Genomic DNA, 21568 nt, shown 5'->3' with positions numbered 1-21568 from the left:
TTTAATTTTTATCATGACATTATGGAAAATAATGAACTTTATCACAATATTCTAATTTTATGACCAGCACCTGTACACACACACAATTTTATCGCTTATGATTATATTTGTACTACTACTATTTAACACTTTGGATGGTGCAACTTGTCAATTAATATTCTATTCTTTACTATTCTGCTCTATTCTATTTTCCTATTTAATTCTATTCTATTCACTAGACAACCAGTTAATAGCTAAAGAGAGAGAAGCTAGTAGACACGGTTGAACGGTCAAACACATGTCGGCAAAATCTCAAGTACATATATTTTCATAAAGTTACAGAAATAATTTTGATAATCTGACGCAGGACAGAAAAAAGTTTTGGTGCGGACCTTTGGCGTCTGCGGGGCCCAGTCGGTCCGCCCTGGCGGCGCTGCTGCTGTTGGTACTTGTGGAGTTGGTGCTGTTGTTGGGGGAGGACACGGACGGCCGCCTCTGGCTGAGGAAGATCCCCGGCGCCATGGGCTGCGGCCCGCCCGGGGACTTGGCGGTGCCGGTGGTGAACTCGTGGTCGGTCAGGCTGCCGTCCTGCGAGTCGGCGTTGTGGTCCGGGGAGCTGCTGTCCTGAGAGTGTTTTGGCGGCTCCTCCACCGCTGCGCTCTTCTTCTTGCCGCTTTTCTTTTTCTTCTTGGTTCTCTGCTGCTCCTCCTGCAGGACACATGACACACGGTTACCGGGGCGACGAGCATCCGCCTGCTCCGGCGCTCCGGGGTGCCTACCTGGTGAGACAGCTTGGCTGCGGCGGCAGCCAGCCCCGTTTCGATGGAAGCCACGCGGGCACCTTCTCTCGCCGGTCGCTCGTGCCGAGGAACCGAGGGTCCGACCCGCGCTGCAACCACAGAGCTTTTAGGACTCGGGAGCATGAGTGAGAAGAGTGAAGCGGCGCGGTGCTTACCTGTCGGGCTGTACGGAGTGTCGTCGCTGCTTTTCCGCTTTTTGGATCTCGATTTGAAAACGGGATTGTCCTCTTCAGACTCCAACGATGGGTAAACTGAAACCCAAACAGGCAGCGCGTGACTGGCAGGACAAGCGTGATTCTCCGCTGACGGGACGCCAGCTAAGGTCCGGTCAGTAGTTTTTTTAACTAAAAAGTTGACTTTATTTTAAGTTTTCTACACCTCTTTTCTTTTTTTTTCTACAAATTAGTGCACATAGAACCAACATTACAGACCAGCAATGTAATGTTGGTTTGTAACGTTACGTTGATACAGGCCAATGTGATGTTACGTTTATCAAGATAACGAATATCAGTGAACAAAGAAAAAGAAAAAGAAGAACAACGAAAAACAAGACGGTTCCTCGTTCGGTTGTGTTTTCTAACATGGAAGATATTTCCAGCGGTGGCCTGCAGGACAGCTGTTGGCCAGCTGTTGGCCGCTTTCCGCTCTCAGCCTGCTCACGGCATGATCATCCCAATCTAGACTTAAATATCTGATAACTGGGTGATCAAGATAAAGAATGGCCTGTTTACAGAGGCAGAGTAGACTGCAGCTCCGGCCCGGCCCCGGGATTACACGGCAGGAATGTTCGTGCTACGAACAACTAATTAGACTCTAATTAGGAGTTCAAAAAGCAAGTAAAACAACAGTTCGCAACGAGTGTTAATGGCTTCTTAACAAGAGCGCTCGGTTCAAACAGCTGCGCTTGGACGGGCTTCACAAAGAAAGCTGGGCGACGCGATGGAGAGCATTTGGAAACAACACACAGAAGAATAAACATTAGCTCCCATCATCCGCTCCAAATGAAACGTTCTCCGGCTACAAGAGGTAAGAAGTAAAAGAGTCGGGGGCCCATTCATCAGGAGTCGGTTTGTTTTTAGCACCACCTGTTACCATCAGCAAAAAAAAGAAAAAAAAATTCAACCAGGGAATGTAATTATTTGATCATTTTGCTGTGAAATATCAATTTGACGTCAGAGCTGCTGTCATTCGCTCCACAAACAACACACTGTAAAAACACTCAATTTTACCAAGTAAGTTTTCTCCAGTTGCTAGTGCAAATATCTTAGTACACTTGAGTTCGTTTTAAGTCTCTAAGGCTGCGTTCACACTGCAGCCTGAAGTGACCTAAGTCTGATTTTTTTTGAAATCGGATATATATTTTTTTTTTGCCGTGGCCGTTCATACTTCCAAACATATGCGACCTGTATGTGAACTCCAGTGTGAACAGGGCAAACGACCTGAAAGTGTCCCGCATGCGCAGTAAAAGGGCGCAATAACGTCGGCGTTCTCAGTGTTTGCAGAAGTAAACATGGATTCTAATGGTGGAGCATCTTACGATTTTGAAGCTGTTGTCCAACTTGAGCAGCTTATTAACAACTTAACCCTCATTACAGTCCATCATGGTTGTTGGTTTTCTTCCTGTTTGCTCATATCAGAATAGTGACATTCGTTGAGTATCGGTGACATTCAGGTTGGATGAACGCGACCTGGACGTTAGGTCACTTTTGAATCAGACACCCAAGTGACCTGGGTCGCATTCGAAAAAAAAAAAAAAAGTCCGACTTTTGTTGTTCAGACTGTCATGAACAGATCAGATACAGGTAGCATTAAGGCAAAGAAATTGGAATTGGGTCACTTCAGGCTGCAGTGTGAACGCAGCCAAATTCCTTAAAATTGATGAAAAAAATTCTAGTTCCATTGACAGATTATTTGACTAAAAAGGTCATTCTTTCATGTTATAAGTTAGTTTTGTCTTATTTCAAGTGTATTAAAATATTTGCATTAGAAACTACACCAAAAATTTGATTTTGTGTTTTTGCTGTGTTTCCTCTCCCTCTACTTCAAACCGTCATCTCTGGTTTTTCTTCACTCCTGAGAGCAGCGCAGTGCACAGTAGCCAGAGCGGAGTTGATTTTTCAAAATAAAGCCAACTTTAACATTTCACCAAATTTTCTTTCTTTCAGTGAAAAGATGGACATTTTTCTTCTGCCTACCATAGTCTGAATCCTTGAAACACGCATCCATGTGATCCTGCTCGTCGTCGTCGTAGTCCAGGCTCTCGATGCTGCTGCTTTTTCGGGGTTTCTTCGGGAGCCTCTTGGTGGGCCGCTTGTTGTTGCTGCTCCCGCCGGCTCCCGCGCCACTCTTCTTGTACGCCTGCGAGCCGTGCGAGTTGCTCTTCGACTGGCTGTTGCTCCACGGCTGCTCCAGGGTCTCCGAGGAGGACAGGTTGGCCATGGACAGCATGCCCTGGATGGCCTCCTGTGTGCTGGGAGACGCAGGCGGCTGGCTGCAGGGGAATGAGCACCAAACAGAACAACCCGTTACATGTCAACTGGCATCAAGAAAAATGCCATCTGAAACCAGATATACACTGTACAAAAAGACAGGCAACCTTCTTTCTTACCGTACATCATAAAATTTGATTAAACTGTTCCCATTTTAGATCTATTACCATGTTTATTTCTGTTTGTCAAATATGAGAATAATAAGAGAGAGAGAGATGTTTGGTAGATTAAACTATGATTTGGGTCCAGTTTCCTTTAACAGGCTTGTCACTGTAATTTGCTGGAATTTTGTCTCATTTCTCCTGATAAGAGTCAGAACTAGCTACTTTCACTCAGTTACATTTATTTAAGTAATTTTATTATGAAATATTTCTGCTCTTGAGTGAAATTTCTTTATTCTCTACTCAATGAATGAAGAACAAACCTGTTTTAACCAAACATTCACCAGACACAGACACACAGCTGCAATTTTTGTTAAAGTTTCATAAGTTTTATATTGATAGAAACTGATTTAGAAAAAATATAATTCTGCCTGATTTTGTTATTGTTTGTTACTTGTATGAATTATTGTCCTTTTGGTCCTTAAAATACCATAATTTCCACAAAACTTTATGTTTTGGTCTGTCTGATGAGGTCATTTTTAAGTATTAAATAATTGATAATTTGATCAGTTACTCTGTACTTGAATAGACTTTATTTTTACTCTTACTTCAAAAATTTGTTAGATGGCTACCTTTTACATTTGCTTGAGTAAAAATATGTTGAAGTAGTGTTACTCTTACTTGAGTACAATTTTTTGGACCTCTGTCCACCTGCGGTCCTGACAAGGAACCAGAGGAGCACTTTAGGTGTGTAGGCTTCCTCACTCACACACACATTTGTGTGGCTATCTTTGTGGGGACTTTCCATTGACTTCCATTCATTTCTACCCCTACTCTAACCTGGCCGAAGTGCTGTACACTAAGACAGAAACATGTAAAAAATAAAATAAATAAAATAAAAAAACCTACAAGCATACAAAACGTACACGGTACGTGTGTTTTACGGTGCCATGCAAGATGGCAGTCTGTTTCTCCTGTTTTGGCAAATTGATTTTTTTCTAATTCTAATGGAACCAAAACAAAAAACCTTTAGTCATAACGGTTACACGTCTTTTTATGCACTGCGTGTAAATATGCGGTTTGAACATGAAGTTGGAATCTGAACATAAACAAAACGCCTTAAGAGGAAAGCCAGTCAGCGACCCACATGACAAATCCACTATCAAACATCCCAATAATACCCGGTAATCGCTTCAGCCCCTGTTCAAAGCACTGAAACTTTCCGAAAAATGAACATATTTCAACAATGTTTTGTTTCTCTCTTTCATTCCTCATTTGTAGCTTTCAGTGTGGTGGAAATAGACCATCAAGAGGTGAAGGGAAACAGCAAACAGAGTGAGGCAGAAGGAAGCGCCTGGAGCCATGGAGGCCTTGATAGATTAGTGTGGGACGGGATGCAAACACTGATTTAACACAAACTGCTGACGGAGTATTTGTAAACCGCCTGTTGCCTTTCAGCTCCGAGAAAAAATGAGAAAACTCAACTCTTTTATTCGATCACAGAGCGGCTCGTTTGTTTGTCAGAGACTCGGCCCATTAAAGAGGCCAGAAATTCATTTGCTGAGAAGAAAGCGGGTCTCAGGGGGTCCATTAAGAGATTAATGCTGTGCATGCGATACTGCCCAGGAGAAGGGAGGGACATAGGGGGGCTTCATGTGAACCTGAGTGAAGCTGCCCCCCCACCCATTACCCCACCTTCTTAAAGCGAAACTAGTGTCAAATATTAGTGCTTCAAAAGGCACAAACGTCTTAAAGATATTAATAAATGTTTCCAGAGAAACATTTTTCTTTGCTGCACAAACGTAGGACAAATGTTTGACATAAATCTTGTTTGATTTAAAGCAAATTTTGGGGGGAGGGGTTGTTATTGACCTTTTGACCTTTAAACTTTCTTTAATACCTTCAAAGCCAAAGTGGCACAAATGAAAATGTTTGCTGCGTAAACGTAGTCGAGTTGATTGGCACCAATGTTGTCTAATTTGAAGAAGGTGGGGGAGGGGGCTGGTTGACCTTTCATGACCTCTGGAAACATTTATTAATGTCTTTAAAATGACAGCGGCACAAACTAAAATTTTTGCAGCACAAAGATTTGACACCAAATTTGTTTGAAGCTGTGGGAGCGGGTGCGGGGGGGCAATTTCACTTAGGTTAACGAAATTGGTGTCAAACATTTGTGCTGCCTTGTGCAGCAAAACTTTTGGTTTGTGCCTCTACAATTTTAAAGATTAATGATAAATGTTTTCAGAGGTCATGAAATGTCACCATATGTTTAAGATGATAGCGGCACAAACAAAAATCTTTGCTGCACAAACCAGCACAAACGTTTGACACCAATTTTGTTAGATGTGAAGAAGGCGAGGGGGCTAGCTTCCCTCCCTCGGGTTTCATGTGGTGGTATCTGCCCTACCTGTTGGTGTTGTAGTCGATCCCGCCCACTTGTTTGCTGGCCTGCAGCAGGTCCAGGATCCCTGCGGCACTTCCGCTCTTCTTCTTCACCTTGGAGTTGCGACTCTTGACCTCAGGCTTGGCCTCCGTGTCTATGTGCAGGGTCTCTTCGTCTGAGGAGTCCACGCTCTGCTGGCGCAGGAAGTGACACAAAGAAGAAACATGTTTACGAGAGAGTTTAACGGGAAGCGGCCCGAGGCAAAAGCATGCATTCTGTCGGCCTTTCACAGTAATTGAAGTCTTCTAGGTACCAGAAGAATTTCCGTTTTAGTGAGGTAACTTCGGCTTTTAAAGGACAATCAGCACCTAAACGTCCAGGATCCGTGTCCCAACTCAAATGTTCCGAATCAGCCCTAGGATGTCCTTCAACAGATTACTGCCGAGTCCCACTAAAGCTGTAAAGTGGTTTTGCACCCACCAAAGCTTCAGTACTTCTTCTGACATTTGGTCGAAAGCGTCATTCATTGTGCTGGATGTTCCAGACTCTAAGTCATTCTGGAGTATCAGTTGCATCAGATGATTGCCGATTTGAGCCTTTTAAGGCCTAAAACTGAAATATTCAGACCCCATATAAACCCTGAAAAACCCAGGATAAACTTACATGTTCATCCTTTATCTGTTATTCTATCCAGATACAGAGTGAGATATGGGAACATCGGGACTAATTCTTCCATTCAGACAAAACCTACTTCCCCTCAGCGATCCCCACCAAACATATTTCACCTTTGAATTGCTCTGGAAGCATTTCTCACACTTTTAATAATATGTCTGCAATCAAGTCACAGCTTCTTACATATCAGATGTAGTAGTGTTTTGCAGAAGCAGTTTCAGGTTCTGGTCAGGCATACGTACCTTAGTCACTAAGGGTTGGGACTTCGCCTTTTTGGCCAGCTGAAGGGGTTCTCTGATGTCCGATAAAACTGGGCAAGAAAGAAGAGTTCATTCAGAAACGTCAGAGTAGAACAGGTTCTGATAAACGGCAACACGTTATTAAACCGTCATAATCAATGCATAACAGACAGGAATGCACTGAAGTCAATGAAGAAAATTTCCACACAGTTTTGTATGAAGTGTCTGAGCACCTTTACTGCACTTTACCTCAATTCCCAGATATTCAAAATAATTTACGTAATCTGTCTTGAAAGACCTTTTTACAGTTTAGTGACTCGTGAAATATTATAGCAAACCCTCCTTTTCTTTTTATGTTTTGTACTCTTGCTTAATAAATTGTAATTATGAGGTGTTGATTCAGTTAGTCCAGGTGATTTGTTATTGTCATCCAACCATGTTTCTGTCAGCATCATAACACCGATATTCTGCTCAGTGATGAAATCATTAACAAATAGTCCTTTTGCCGATAGTGGTCTCATGTTGAGCAGAGGCAGTTTAAGTGGCTTGGTGGCAGATAGTTCATGAATTTGAGGTTGGCTTTAGACAGGAGGTGAATCCGAGGTTTGATTTCTCATCACTGCATTTCCTGCTTTCCTGTTTCTTGTCAGTGTTCTGTTGGTGATCCAGACAGGTACTGTCCCGTATCGTACTGCTGGAGGAAGGCAGGTGTAGAGCTAAAGTCTGGACCCTGGTCTCAGACCTCTGTTATGCAGAGTGGTGGGTGCTCTGAGGAATCAGAGTCAGGTGGTTTTGATGAAGTTTTGAGCACTAAGGAGAACAGTAGCAAGCAGAACTTGGTCGTTCATTTTATCCATGGGGGGGCGTTCAGGAGAGAAGTACCTAGAGAAAACTGACGATCCATTTCCTCACTAAAGATAAGAAACGTCAGTTCAGTTGACAAAATTTCTGACGAGCCGTCCTGGCGTTGATGAGACGAGGCCTCCGATAAAGAGTCTTGGCTCTCATTGGGTGCTGAAGGAGTGGGACCATTTGAAGCCTCAGCAGCTTTGTTTCCATACATATCAGTTTGTTTGGGGACAGTGTGTGTCTGCTGAATCTGTGCTTGTCCTTCTACAATCTGTGCTGGGACAGGCATCTTGTTGTTTGCATTGTCCTGTGGTTGAGATCTTACTGATAATCAAGTCCAGAGTGCATCCTCTGGACTTGATTACGGTCCTGCTGTTGAATCTTTCCAGCATCGTTGGAAAGTCCTTTCCCTGGTTAAGATCGTTCCTGCTAGAAGAGTATTCTTTAAAAAGCCATTTTTAATGGTGAGCAGTCTGCTGTCATTCTCTGCTCCACATCAAGAACTGGTCCACTGACAAAAACTTTTGTTTTCAGCTTTTCAATTATGCTTATATGATGTTGGAAGTCATTTTTCAGAATTTGTCATTTCTGTTTGGCCAGATGATTAGCTCCAGTGTGTATGATTAGACTAGAATAACATTTCTTCTTTTCCATTTCATAACATTCCCCGAAAATGTATGAATGTATGAACCATAAAACATTCTAAGAACTGGTCATATGAGAAGACAGGAGTTTAACTGAGGATAATGGATGACGGGCTAAAACTGGTTCAAGACGCTCGCTCACTTTCCTCTTTAACTAGAGTTGGGTAGTACATCAATCAATCAATCAAATTTTATTTGTGTAGCACATTTCAGCAGCAAAGCATTTCAAAGTGCTTTGCATAATTAAAATGAAAACAGCATGTGACATTGATTAAACAGTAAGAAAGAGAAAGACATTTTTGAAAAAAAAGAAAAAAAACAGTACATAGTTACATTTATTTGATTACATTCACTTTAGTAAATTTTTGGAAAAAAATAAAAGTACTGTTAAGAGTATTTTTACTACGCTGTACTTTTTACTTTTACTTGATGAAGTATTTCTACTCTTAGTTGAGTAAAATTTCTGGATTCTCAACCCACTACATGAAGAACAAACATGTTTTAACCAACAATTCACCAGACATAGACACACACCTGATGTTTTTTTTTTATCGAAAGAAACTGATTTAGAAAAATGTTTTGTTGCCTTTTAAAAAACAATTTTTTTTACTGATATGAATCATCATTTTTCTTTCTTAAAATGCCAAAATTTCCACTTAACTTTATATTTTGGTCCATCTGATTATGTCATTTTTAAAAAAATACTAAATGATTGATAATTTGATCAGTTACTCTTACTAAATACTTTTTACTTACCAAATACTTTGTTTTAGTCTTACATGAGTAATTTCTTGGACGGCTACTTTTTACTTGAGTGAAAACTTGTTGAAGTAGTTCTACTCTTACTTGAGTACAATCTTTGGGCGCTCCTCCCACCTCTGGCTTTGACTGAGGAATGTCAAGCTGCAGTCAAAGGAACTTTAACTTGCATAAAATTAAGTTAAGGTACTTAAAACTGATGCTGTGAAATGCATTTGTACCCACCATGGTTATAGGCTTAAACAAAAGTGAAACACTACACGCTTAATCTGAAAACACTCACAGGAAAGATCTCTCTTAACGGTGTTCTTTTTCCGCCTGATGGGGAACTCATCTATCTTCAGCTCGCCCTCATCCGAGACGTACTCATACTCGTCTCTCACTGGCTTGGTTTTGTCCTCTTTTAGGTTTTGTAACGATCCGAAAATACTTGAGTTGGTCTGAGGTTTCAGCGTCTTGGAGCTGGAACAGAAACCGCAGGAGAATAAGCTGAGCGAGGCAATGACAGTGAGAAACCCTCCAGTTAGCTTTAATGGATATCGTGCTGATTGCCACATGGCTCCATAATCACCATAATAGACCACATCAGAAGGCCTGACTCTTCAAGCCTAACATAAAGTATTTACTTGGGAGTGGAGGCCATGCCATACGTACCTGGCTAGTTTCCTGTGAGACATAGTAAAGCTGAATCTGTCTTTATTGCCTGACAGCGGTATTCTGTCAAACTTGCACTCCTCCTCCATTTTCAGCAAGGAATCCGGCTTACTGTTCTGTAATGGTCCAATCAAAGTAATACTTAGGGAAGCAGAAGTAATGCAAGTGTACGGTATCAAGTGACAAGGCATTCACAGAACATAACGGCACCAAGTCATTGCAGGTACAGCAGTCCACGAAGCTGGGAGGTTTTCTTTAGACATTTAAAACAACATTTAAATAAAAAAATAGTGATTTTTTAAAAAAGTAAGGTCGATTTATCGACGCTGACTTCCTTAATTTTGGAAGATCGCTGATCGGCCATTGCTTAAACGTGAAGCCGATCTTATCTACCTCAGCAAAGGTCTAAAGATCATCCACTGTCCTCTTCTACTCTCCTGTGAGAGGTTTGACTGTTAGCCCCGCCCACCAGGTCATGTCTGCATGTTTGCAGTTAACAATAGTCGCTTAGTTATATTTAGCAACAATTCAGACTAAAAAAATTGGTATCGGCCAAAATAGGAATCGGCAGGTCAGGATTTTTAAAAATTGGTAATCAGCGATTGGCCAGAAAACGGGGAATCGGTGCACCACTACTACTGGGGTATCAGAACCACTTTTCCATTCAATTTAATTCAGTTCACAAATTCAGTTTGACAAAGTTCATTTTCCAAAAAAAAAAATGTAATGTTGTAACGCATTCAATTTGACAAAACAAATATCCTTTACTGCTCCACAGTGGGGAAATTTCTGAAAGTCAAGAGATGAGCAGAATGTCATGTAGGTGAAAAAAAACAAACTCGAACCAGAACATGGGAGATTATTCCCGTCGTTATCATCCCAATATGAAAAGTCCATCTTTTCTGATATTTTGCTCTCCCTATTCAGGCTGAGATGGTTATTAGGATCAACTGTCTAATTATCAGTGAAAACAAGCTAACCGCTAATGGTCAGAGTGCTAATGTTCCCAGATGACACATTCAGAACCTTCTGACCTGCTTCGTGCCAATCCAGATGTTGCACGGCAAATCCAAAATGGCAGCCATAAAAAGCTGAGCGGACTCTGTAATCAAGCATCCGCCGCCGAGTGTTTAAAACATTAAACATTCCTGCTTCTTTAATTAAAGGCGTGTGACAGCATTGTGTATGCTGAGATTGTAATTCAGGATGCCTTTCTTTCTAATCAGCCCTAACATTCTGGAGACGATTAATAGCTAGCACAAGACGTACACAGGGGCTGCGTCTTTGTTTCTTTGACTTTTTTTTTTTAATGCAAGTTAAAAGGAAAAGGGTTCTGCAGTAACCTTGGTGAAGACCTAGCGATGATCTCCTCTCCATCTGTAAATGCTTGGCCTGATGCGAAGCAGCGGAGCGGCTAGCGGAGAGGCTGCGAACATTCCTCAGCAGTCTGGCATTACATTTTCCGTGAAACTGAAGCTCTCTAATGTCTTCTGTTTGACGAAATTACACTTTTGTTCCCCCCAAAAAGCTTCCTCCAATTATTCAGCGATGATCACACAACACTTTTTTTTTTTCCATGTGGACATGTGTAAGCACTTAAATGGAAGGTGTTTGGATGTGGACATGGCTTAATTCCATTAAGTAAACTCCGAGAGGGCGGATGATGGACTGCAGAGCCGAAATGTAAGACTTGGCCATATCATCGTTGTTAATTCCTGCTTTGAAGTTTGCAAATTGCTTTTAGATGATTCAGGGTTTTTTCTTTTTTTTTTTTTTTGTCAGTTCAGCCTATCGGCTTGCGACTTTTTGGAAAGAACATGGGCAAACGTTTGGTTCAGCTTAGAGCGAACGGAGATGCTTTTTTACGCTGGCATGCAAAAAGCAGAAATGATAATAAAACGTACCTTGTACTTCCATTTGGCTTCTGTCTTGTTTTTGTTTTGCTCTCTGATTTCGAACTTGTCCATGTTGTTCTGCTTTGACGTTTCCTTCTCGGACACACTCAGGACATTTTTAACAACCTGGGAGTTTAAAACAGAGACACAAAGTTTAACAGAAGAACCTGGAATCTGACAAAGGCAGAGAGCTGGGGTCTCAAACTCATTTTTATATTGGGCCATATCAAAAATCTGAATGTTCTTAAAAGGATGGGGATTATGGAAACAAAATATCTAAATGCAATCACATTTTTTTACTTTAAATGTGCTCACCCTTGGCTTCTTTTGCTGGTCCATTTGACTCAAGATCTCCTTGGCGTGAGACTCGAGGGCGGCAAAGCTGGAAGGCTTCGGAGGCGGCGACAACTCCTTTATCTTTTTCACTTTCTTCTTCTCCCCGTCTTTCACCTTCGGGGGTTTGGGGGCCTTCGGCGCCTTTGGAGGCTTCTGGGATTTGGGGGCTTTTTTCTTGGGTTTTTCTCTGCTGGGAGACGGGATAGTTGCCGGGGAAACGGGCTCGTCGGGCTCGGAGTGGGTAAATGCTGGTTCCTCCACGGGTGCCTTGATGCTCGGCTCGCTCTTAATGGCTTTTGTTGCGTTCTGGTAGAGAGAGCAGAGATACAAAGAGAACGTTGCTGAAGTCATCTCAGACGTGTTCATCTTACAATCATTTCGGTTGATGAATATGTCTTTCATAACAACACAAACTGGGATTAAACATTATTTTTATAGTATTTGTTGACTCATAAAGATATTTACTCTTGTCTCAATGAATCAATTAATCTCATGATAAATTAAAATGAACTCAATAATTTTCATTTCTTCTTCAAGTCTTTAGTCTGGTGCTTTGGTCTCGACCAGCTCTTATTTTGAAGGACAGTTTTGTTCCCAGTGACTTCACAATTCATTTTATTTGTTGATTTTTTTCTTTATTTTGGACATTTAAAATGTCTTCCAGTTGCAGTTTTGAAATGTTCATTAGAATGTAAAGTTTATTGCTCTCTGAGAACGTGGTCCTGCGTTATATTACCTGAAAATGGTCTCAAAACAACAATATTATTCTTTATCGCGATAACCTCTGGTACAATTTATCGTCCGGCAAAATTCGATATTGTGACCGGCCTTGCGATGTTGCTAAGCAGCAGCAGCCTTTTTCACCACAGGACTTCACAGAAGTAACGTTATAATGTTTGATTTTGATGTGTTATAGGAGTTTGAGATGAATGTTTCAGTTTCCACTCTAAAGCCTCGTATTGCATGCGAAATGAGGCAGAGCGCAGCTAAAGTAAAGACTTCAAATCTTCCCTGATGTCACTCTCTCTCTATAAAGTCAAAGTTACCTCTGACAGCCTGATCTCTTTGGCGAGGTCCTTGATGAGCTGGGAAGGTTTCATGTTCTCTGGTAGCTCATCTTCGTGTTCCAGGAGAGCCTGTTACGAGCAGAAACAAGCAGAGTTGCGGTGACGTGGGAACGCCGGGAACGCCGCAGGAAGCTGATGTTTCACTCTCCATACCTGCTTTTTAGTCCACGCTCTGAAGGCTCCGTTGATGATTTTGGCACCGTGTATCAGGTATGGAGCTGGCTGCTTATTGGCTTTGTGTAAACCTATAGATTAAGAACATCATGGTGGGTATGAGGGACTGATGGAGAGTCAACGACAAAACACCAAGTTTGTCCAGGAGGACTGAATGCTGCACATAGACACTTATTTTATTTTACCAGTTTGAGTGATAAACCCAAACATAGCAGATTGTTTATTGTTGATAGGATCAAACAGGATGCACTTTACTTGGAATCTGTCTGTGTGATTAGACTGAATTAACTTTTCTGTAATGTTGTACAGAGCCTTGAGAAAGAGGCTGTAAAGAAAATGGATAGAAAAGTTTTTTTTTGCCATCTAGTAACAGAACTTGAACCTCAGAAGATCTATGCAGCACCATCACATTGACCGTAAAGCTGTGTTCAAACTGCACTTTAATGCTCGATTCCGATGTTTTGAGATATAGGATTTCTTTTTGGTGCTTCCAGTATATGGAACTTGTATCTGATGTCCAGTGTGAACTGCAAAACGACCTGAAAGTGTCGCACACACGCAGTAGAGGGCGCAATAACGTCACACGTAGAGAGCACGCTCAACGGTTTGTCAACCACCACAAAGATGGAGTTACAGATTGGGGCGCATCAATTTATCGACACTCGTTTCCTTAATTTTGGAAGATCGGTGATCAGCCAGTACTTACATAGTACTGGCTGAATGTTCTTCAGCCAGTACTATGAATAAGTACTGGCTGAAGAAGAAGCCGATCTTATCCTCCGATCGCATCTACCTCAGCAAAGATCTAGAAGTCATTCGTTGTCCTCTTCTGCTCTTCCGTGAGAGAAGTTTGACCTTCAGCCCTGCCATCCAGGTCATGTTTGCACATTTGCAGCTAACTTTTTTGCTATATTTAGCGACATTTAAGACAAAAAAAATGTAAAATTATTTTGGCCAAAATCGGAATCGGCAGGTCAGGCTTTTTAAAGACTGGTGATTGGCCAAAGAACTGCAATCAGTGCATCCCTAATTCGAACTTCTCCAAAGGTTTCTCTGTGGCGAAAAAGCTAACCCCATGAGGCTAAAATGAATGACGGTGTGCTAACAGCACAGCTTTGTGGGGTAAAAGTGTCGTGCAGGACCCAGAGAAGCAGCGGAGCTTTGATAAACAGGAAGTCATTACCCCGACAAGGCTGCAAGCATAAACAGTTGGTCCAGGCCAGCTGAGGGGAGTTGGAACACTGGCTTGCAATGAAGCAAGTCATTCTAACAGGGGCCAGGCCTTTTGAAGCTAATCATCTGCTCTCTCTCCCATCCACCGATTTAATGACTGAAACAATATTAGAGCATCCAGCTCGTCATCTGCACGGCAGACACAACGCTGTGCTGTGAAAGAAAAACAAAAAGAGCCTTTTCCTGACTGTTTGCGTTTTTCTCTGCTTCACGCATTCTTCTGGAAACTTCAAGAGGAAAGAAACGTTTCTGTGAACATGGCCACAAGCTGATGTAAAAAAAAAACCTACTTCCTGCAGTGATCAAGAGCTCACCTTTGAACCGCTCCAATAAGTGGCGCCCCACATACCAGCACGCCGTCTCAAAGTTGGGGAACGGGGTGAGAGTCTTGACCTTCAACCTCTTCTCAATTTCATACGCTCTGAGGAGAGTAAAGCATGTTTTAACTAAACACCACGCAGGTTACATGCATTAAGCAACAACAACTGCGAGAGGCCAAAGGGAAACTACCAAATGGGTAGTAATGCAAAGTTAAAGCTATGTCATATTTTTTTTACTCGTGGAAATGATTGTGATGTGGGCTAGTTTCTGGTGCAAACAACTCAGGCAAAACTAACATAAGTAACTTTTCAGCAGGATATAGGACCTTGTTTTAAGCACATAATTCCTTAATATTGATGAAAAAGTGATGAAAAAAAAAGTTCCACTGGCAGATTATTTCACTTACAACAAGAAATTGTTCCCATGTTAGATGGAGAAAGAAAATAATAATCATTTTCTTGGAGGTTCTATGAGGGGGTTATGATTTCTTTAGGGGGAACAACAGTACCCTCTAGTGCCTCCGTGGCGTCACCACAGGACAGCTGTCAGCTAATCTAAACAAATGCAGCAGTAGGAGGGAGATATGAAGAGTTCTTGTGTTTTAATCTGACATCAGAATTTTGGGACTATCTACGGGCCGTGTCTTTAGTTCCTCATGAACATGAAGCTGTAATGTCACATTGTTCACACTTTTACTGTCTAGAGTCAAAAAGCAATTCCACCTCCTTGACTCTAGAGTCGTCTCAGTCCAAACAAGCAAATGTTGGCCTTGTTCATAAGCTTTATGTTATGTCTGTGTTGAGTGTGTGGCGCAAGACAGGACGCCAAACCTCATCTGCATCTCCACACTCAGGTTGTGGACGAAGTGTCCGGAGAAAGCCAGGCAGTCGACTGGAGTCAGCACTGCGTTGATCCATCCTGAAGAAACAACACAATCAATTAAACATTTCTAAAGGCTGAACCCAGGACCGGTGATGAGAACAAAAGAATACGCCTGCTTGGATTTAATTTACTGTCAAATAGTCAAAGAATGAATCTTCTAGGGATGCATGATATTGGATTTTTGATCGATATCCGATACGTCAATATATTAAAACTCATTTGGCCAAAAACCGATACGAATGCTGATATTTTTTCCTATACCTAGTTACTGAAACTACATGGCTTTCTCTACTGTGGAATTAAAATACTGAATTATCTTTGTCAAGTTAGCCTGCTGCAAATGCAAAAGCTAAAAAGGAGGCTGATGAAGATGATGCAACACTTTGAACTTACATTATGTTTAATGTCAAATTTATTCATGATGTCAGCTCTCTCTAAGACAATGATGACAACAATCAAACAGTGCAAATTTGAAAATCTTCACAAAACTAAACTCAACATGTTCACAAGCAACAAGTAAAAAATCATGCATTAATACTTATGATGCATGATGTTCTGCTGTGCTGCAGACATCATTTCACTGGTTTGTCATATAAGAACAATGCCTTTTTATATCAGTTAATTATTTTGACAGAATGGCTGATGTCCGATATTATATTTTACAGCTAATATCAGACGATACCGATAATCTCGTGCACCCCTGGAATCTTCTTGAGCATATTTCATGATTCTGAAACGAGTTTTTAGACGGGGTTTCAGCACATGTGCTCCTAAAATTACTCCACACCAGTTCTTCTCATTTCCTGAGCGCGGAGCGAGACGGACTCTGACCTGACGGGACAAACAGCGTCTGGCCTTGCTTCAGGGTGCATTTGTAACACTTGTCCACCTGGTCGGCGAAGAACATCTCTCCGTGATTGGACGACGACCTCCAGCGCTCGTACAGAGACAGGTTGGCCGAGGTGGGCTTGATGAGGAAGAAGATCTTCTCTCCCTGCGGACATGAGCACGTTTTCAGCATCATGGGCTGTGGTTGCATTGAGGAAGGGTTGAGTGACCGCTCCGCGGCCCGACCGCCACCCACCTTCAGGACGTGGTACCACACCGAGGCGCCGCCACATTCGATGTGGAAGTCGGTGTAGCTGTCTTTCACGCAGATGAGGCAGTATTTGGTGACCTTCGGCTTCCCCAGCAGGGCGTCGTCGGGCCAGTAGTTTTCTACCCAGGACAGCCGCCGTACAATCTGAGGGCTCTCCACTACAGAGCTCATTCTGGGTGGAGACGGGGAGGGAACAAAAAGTGGCTTTCAGTTTGGAAGAAAACATTTCCTGTTTTCAAACGTCACCGTCGAGACAGCGAGCCGTTACCTGGTGTCTGAGAACTCGAGGTTGATGACGTTCAAAACCTTCTTCCTGTTTGTGCTGTAGTAATAGTCAACAAACTCTTTGAGCTTCATCTGGCTGTCGGTCTGTTTGGTGACGTCCACCACGTCCACGGGGACGTCTGGACCTGAGACAGCAGGACAAGACGCGATAAGACACAGAACCTACAGATGAAGTCAGTGGAGCCGAGCGCATCTCTGTCTCAAACAGAGAGAGCACCCAAACAAATGCAGGTGCTCCCCCTGTTGGAGATCACATGGCACTGCGTGCAGGTCAGATTCCCAGCTCCGTGTTCGGAACTTTTGCTTTCCTTCATTGCTTTTATCCCTACTCCTGCTGCTCTGTAAACAATTCAACTTTATATAGTTTCCAACAGGAAGCAAAAAAAAAAAAAAACTAACGTTTCCTTTGACAGTTCAGCAGAATGAACACATTCAGATAACTATTGTGGTGCAGTTGGTAGAGCTGTTGCCTTGCAGCAAGAAGGTTCTGGGTTCAATTCCCGGCCCCGGTCTTTCTGCATGGAGTTTGCATGTTCTCCCTGTGCATGCGTGGGTTTTCTCCGGGTACTCCGGTTTCCTCCCACAGTCCAAAAAGATGACCTGTCAAGTAGGTCAATTGGTTTCTCTAAATTGTCCCTAGGTGTGTGTGCATGGTTGTGTTGCCCTGTGACAGACTGGTGACCTGTCCAGAGTGACCCCGCCTCTTGCCTGGAACATTAGCTGGGGAGGCACCAGCAACCCTCCTGACCTCACTAAGGGACAAGGGTGTAAAGAAAATGGATGGATAGATAAATATTGTTGTTATAGATACATTTGAATCAACAGAATAAAATCCTGCTTTAAATTTATATCATTAATCTGTTATAATTACTCATGCACCCCTATGGCATAATCCTATCATTAAATATTGTTAGTTATTTAAAACAGTTCAGTAATAAAAGTGTAACTCTTACATGAACTCCAGAGGCACATAACACTTTGTCCTGTTAAATTAATTTTATGTCATGTGAAACATGTTGCTATTAAGACAGCAGAATTTCACTAAGTTGTTTCAAATTATGTCAACAGGTGGTGGTAGCCATGTTTGGAACCAAACATGAGGAAATAATAAAAAAATAGAAAAATAGAAATCCATACATTTACAGCCAGATAATCACATGCCCTGCACTAAAAGGAAATAACCAACTTTTTATATCTATTTTTAGGTTGTATAATAAAGAAGGATGGAAAAATCTTCTTCTATGGGATGTTGATATTTGTGGAAAATTATATAATAAAGTACATGATTTCCAACCTTATGAAATTAAAAAATGGATCTAAAATAGTATTATTGGTACTTTTAGTATCATTCTGAACATTCAATGTAATTATTTAATATATAAAAAAAGCAACTAGAAATCAAAAATGTGCATTTGTTATTAAATCCAGATTTAAAAACAGTGGCTGATTCTTTATCATTTTTAGCCGATGTTATTATAATGGAAGGTCTAAAGAGCCACATTGGCCCCAGAGCCACAGCGTGAAGACCCCTGGTTTAAAGTAAGGGCATTTTAAAATTGAACAGATAATGTGTTGTACCATCTTAATGGTAAATATAACGCTCCAATCAGGTGCTTTTACATTTCCTCAAAGGCCTGACGCCAACAGGGAGCTTTAGTTAGGCTGTTGGAATTTCTTCCTACCAACGTATTTCTCCACATCACTGATGTAGAAGGTTGGGGGAGGCATGGACATGCCCAGACCGTCCTTCTTCTGAACCAGGATGGGTTCGTTGAAGCCGTTCTCCTCCAGGTAGTCCAGGGTCAGTTGACTGCTGCTCAGTTTCACCACGATGTCGTCAGCGCTGGAAGAGAGAGGAGCTTGGTTTTACTGTGACCGGCTGGACCCAGATCGGCCCCATAACTGACGCACAGCAGGGCCTGAAGGGTGGACCACAGCACCCCCATGTGGAGGCAGCTGGAAGTGGTGAGACACAGGCTAAAAATTCACAATCCATCCATATCCATTCATTCATCCTTGTGTGGCTTCTCCATGCAGATATCTCTAGAGTGTGGAGCTCATTTGTAAGTAGTGTCCACTACTCCAGTTGTTCTGTCTGCAGAAGTTCTTCAGAGAACAACCAGCATCATGGAGACCCATGAACCCAGACCAAGAACTGCAGGATCGTTCCCACCAGTCTTGTTCAGTCCTCTTCAATCGAACTCTAGTTTGTTTGTCTGGAAGGTCCGGTTCATTTAGGGAGGTGTGAATGCGCAATCAAACTCTGATTTGTGTATATATATATATATATATATATATATATATATATATATATATATATATATATATATATATATATATAAAAACTCTTGTCTGCCTAAACTCTTTGATCTCAGTTTGGCTGAAGTGTGGTTCTGGTGTGGTTCGAATGCATATGTGAACGCCAAGCGGACCGGAGACCGCTCCAAAAACAAAACGCAAACTACAGCGCCAGGGCATTGTGGGTAAAATACAACCAAAACAAACAAGCTAGTCTGGCGCTAGCTGAACAAATGGCTCTTGGTCTTCAGCCAACAACAAAAGAGACATTCTTCAACCGCTAAAATCTAGGCCATATCAAAAATCTTAATGTTCTTAAAGGACCGGTTGTGCTAAAATGTACTAATGAAACCCATTAAACTGTTAAAATATCAATAAGTAGCTGTTTGTTTCAGCATTCAGTAATTGTTTCTTAAACTTAAATAATACTGAACATCTTTTCACCCTGGTCAATCCATCTAGGATTTCATGATTTATTTTGGTGGGGTTTTTTACAATCAAAATCACAGATTTTATGATTCTAATTTATAAATATTTGTAAGAAATTTTTACGACACTTGCGCTAATGTGTGACATTAAATGCAACTTTTTGATTTTAAAAAAGTCACGAACTATAACTTGACATCAAGTGAGGCTGAGGCAACAGTCACATTAAATCCAATGTTTATGGCAAATTTGGAGAAACATTTTCAGTAAAAATCATTTTAAAAATGTGGGAATTTGTTGATTTTGTGTGAATTTTGTGGATTTGTGAAAAACTGGAGGGATTTATTGATGTAATTTGGAGTCTAAAAAGCTACAGCGTTCCAGATTTGGCTCCCAAGGCCCCGAGTTTGACACATGTGCTGTAGATGTTCAAGGTTGGTGAAGTGGAACCCCAAATGACATGCAGTCCTTGTGGCTCTACAGGTGGGTTCTACACACTGACCATCCCACCTGTCAGATTTTCATTTGTCAGTACAATGTGGAAGCCAAGAATCATTTCCTGTCCACTTAATATCAACGTGTCTATCTGTCAGATAAAGACCCAACAAAATTCATTAAAGTTTCAAAGTATGAAAACATCTTCAGGGAACTATGTATGATGGTTGTGCTCATTAGGAACCCGCTTCCCCCAAATAGCAACCCTCAACTCAGTGTGATATATAGCTTCACGCCAGTATTTCCAGCGAGGTTTTCTTGAAATTCGCCATCAAACATCAAAAACAGTCGTTCAGTGTGAAGGTGGAGCGAACTGAGAGGCCTGTTCTCGGAACCAATCAACGGGACGGAGAGGTGTTCACCTGGGGAACGTTCGGCTGCGCAGCTCCTTGATGAAAACCTGGCTGCCGTTCTGAACCGCCCGGATGTCTGTGCTTTGCCCCGTGTCGTGTTTGCTCCAGTTCTTTTTCTTTTTCACTGAAAAGTCAGAAGCAAGAAGAAATAATAAAGACTGCATGATGTGTATAAATTTAAAAAAGCATTTTCTCATTTTTAGTCTTAAAACGTTGAGTCTGTCTTCAACACAATCTTATTAAAAGTTTAAAGCCATTAAAACGGAGGCCCACACTGCCACCCAGTGGCCTACTGAATCAGTGGAGTTACTCACATGTGGATTTGCCGTGGGTCTTCTCACAGTTTGGGCAGTGATAGATGTCGATGTCCGGAGCATCGTCTTCATCCACCCCAACACAGCTGAAAGCAGAACCGCAGCATGGCTTATTGTCAACAAACACAGACGACAGCAGAGACACTCTGACCTCTGCCATGTGTTGTAGCTTCCAGTTGGTGGAAGAAGCAGGATATGTTGAGTTACAGCAGCAGCAGAAAATAACAGCGATAGGTCCAAGTATTAGATAACAGCGTTCTTGTTTGTTGAAGATGTAATGGCTGCCGTGTCATCATGGCCCTGGATATTCACTGGAGGTGGTACAAACTCCAAATAAAAACAAACAAAAAAAAACCCATCAAAACCGGGAAAGCACAGCACCAACCCTCTTTACTGCTCCTTCTCAACTGACATGATCTAAAAGTTCTCTCCACTAGAGGGCGCTGATGAGCGGCAGCAGATTCACACAGTTACCAAACTCAACTAGTCACGTAAACAGATGTGGGCAGAATGCCCATAAATTGTACTCAAGTAAGAATAGCACTACTTCAGACTATTTTACTCAAGTAAAAGTAAAAAGTAGTCGTTAAAGTAAGAATAAAAAGTTATTTGATAACAAGTACTGAGTAACTGATCAAATTATCAATCATTTAATATTTAAAAATTCCATCATCACATGGACCAAAACATTAAGTTAAGCGGAAATTTTGGAATTTTAAGTACAAAATTACAATAATTCATATGAATAACAAAAAACAACAAAATCAGGCGGCTCCTCCTCCCCCCCCCCCCCCCCCCCCCCACCTCCCCTTCTCTTTCTT

General features: G+C 41.8%; 1 protein-coding gene across 3 annotated transcripts in view; it reads right to left on the bottom strand.

Moving 5' to 3' along the window:
- The window catches only part of phf2 (PHD finger protein 2), a 54167-nt gene that overhangs the window by 4862 nt on the left and 27737 nt on the right, over positions 1-21568 (bottom strand). For 2 of the 3 annotated variants that reach the window (XM_015020679.1, XM_015020678.1), the window contains exons 2-21: positions 20748-20833; positions 20443-20557; positions 18544-18704; positions 16845-16986; positions 16562-16748; positions 16309-16471; positions 15426-15513; positions 14589-14695; positions 13021-13112; positions 12847-12936; positions 11780-12106; positions 11474-11590; positions 9570-9685; positions 9199-9377; positions 6667-6734; positions 5777-5943; positions 2975-3270; positions 935-1030; positions 759-868; positions 372-687 (exon numbers count right to left, since the gene is read on the bottom strand). In XM_015020679.1, the coding sequence (XP_014876165.1) occupies positions 372-687; positions 759-868; positions 935-1030; positions 2975-3270; positions 5777-5943; positions 6667-6734; positions 9199-9377; positions 9570-9685; positions 11474-11590; positions 11780-12106; positions 12847-12936; positions 13021-13112; positions 14589-14695; positions 15426-15513; positions 16309-16471; positions 16562-16748; positions 16845-16986; positions 18544-18704; positions 20443-20557; positions 20748-20833 (3023 nt within the window). Of the gene's footprint in view, positions 1-371; positions 688-758; positions 869-934; positions 1031-2974; positions 3271-5776; positions 5947-6666; positions 6735-9198; positions 9378-9569; positions 9686-11473; positions 11591-11779; positions 12107-12846; positions 12937-13020; positions 13113-14588; positions 14696-15425; positions 15514-16308; positions 16472-16561; positions 16749-16844; positions 16987-18543; positions 18705-20442; positions 20558-20747; positions 20834-21568 lie in introns of all 3 variants that reach the window. The other variant, XM_015020677.1, reaches the window with a different exon arrangement.

The sequence above is a fragment of the Poecilia latipinna genome, unplaced genomic scaffold (genome assembly GCF_001443285.1).
Source record: "Poecilia latipinna isolate Pla-1442-1.1 unplaced genomic scaffold, P_latipinna-1.0 Scaffold2634, whole genome shotgun sequence".
Taxonomy (NCBI): Eukaryota; Metazoa; Chordata; class Actinopteri; order Cyprinodontiformes; family Poeciliidae; genus Poecilia; species Poecilia latipinna.
The sequence above is the reverse complement of the archived record's forward strand: the minus strand, read 5'-3'. Positions and strand labels throughout refer to the sequence as shown.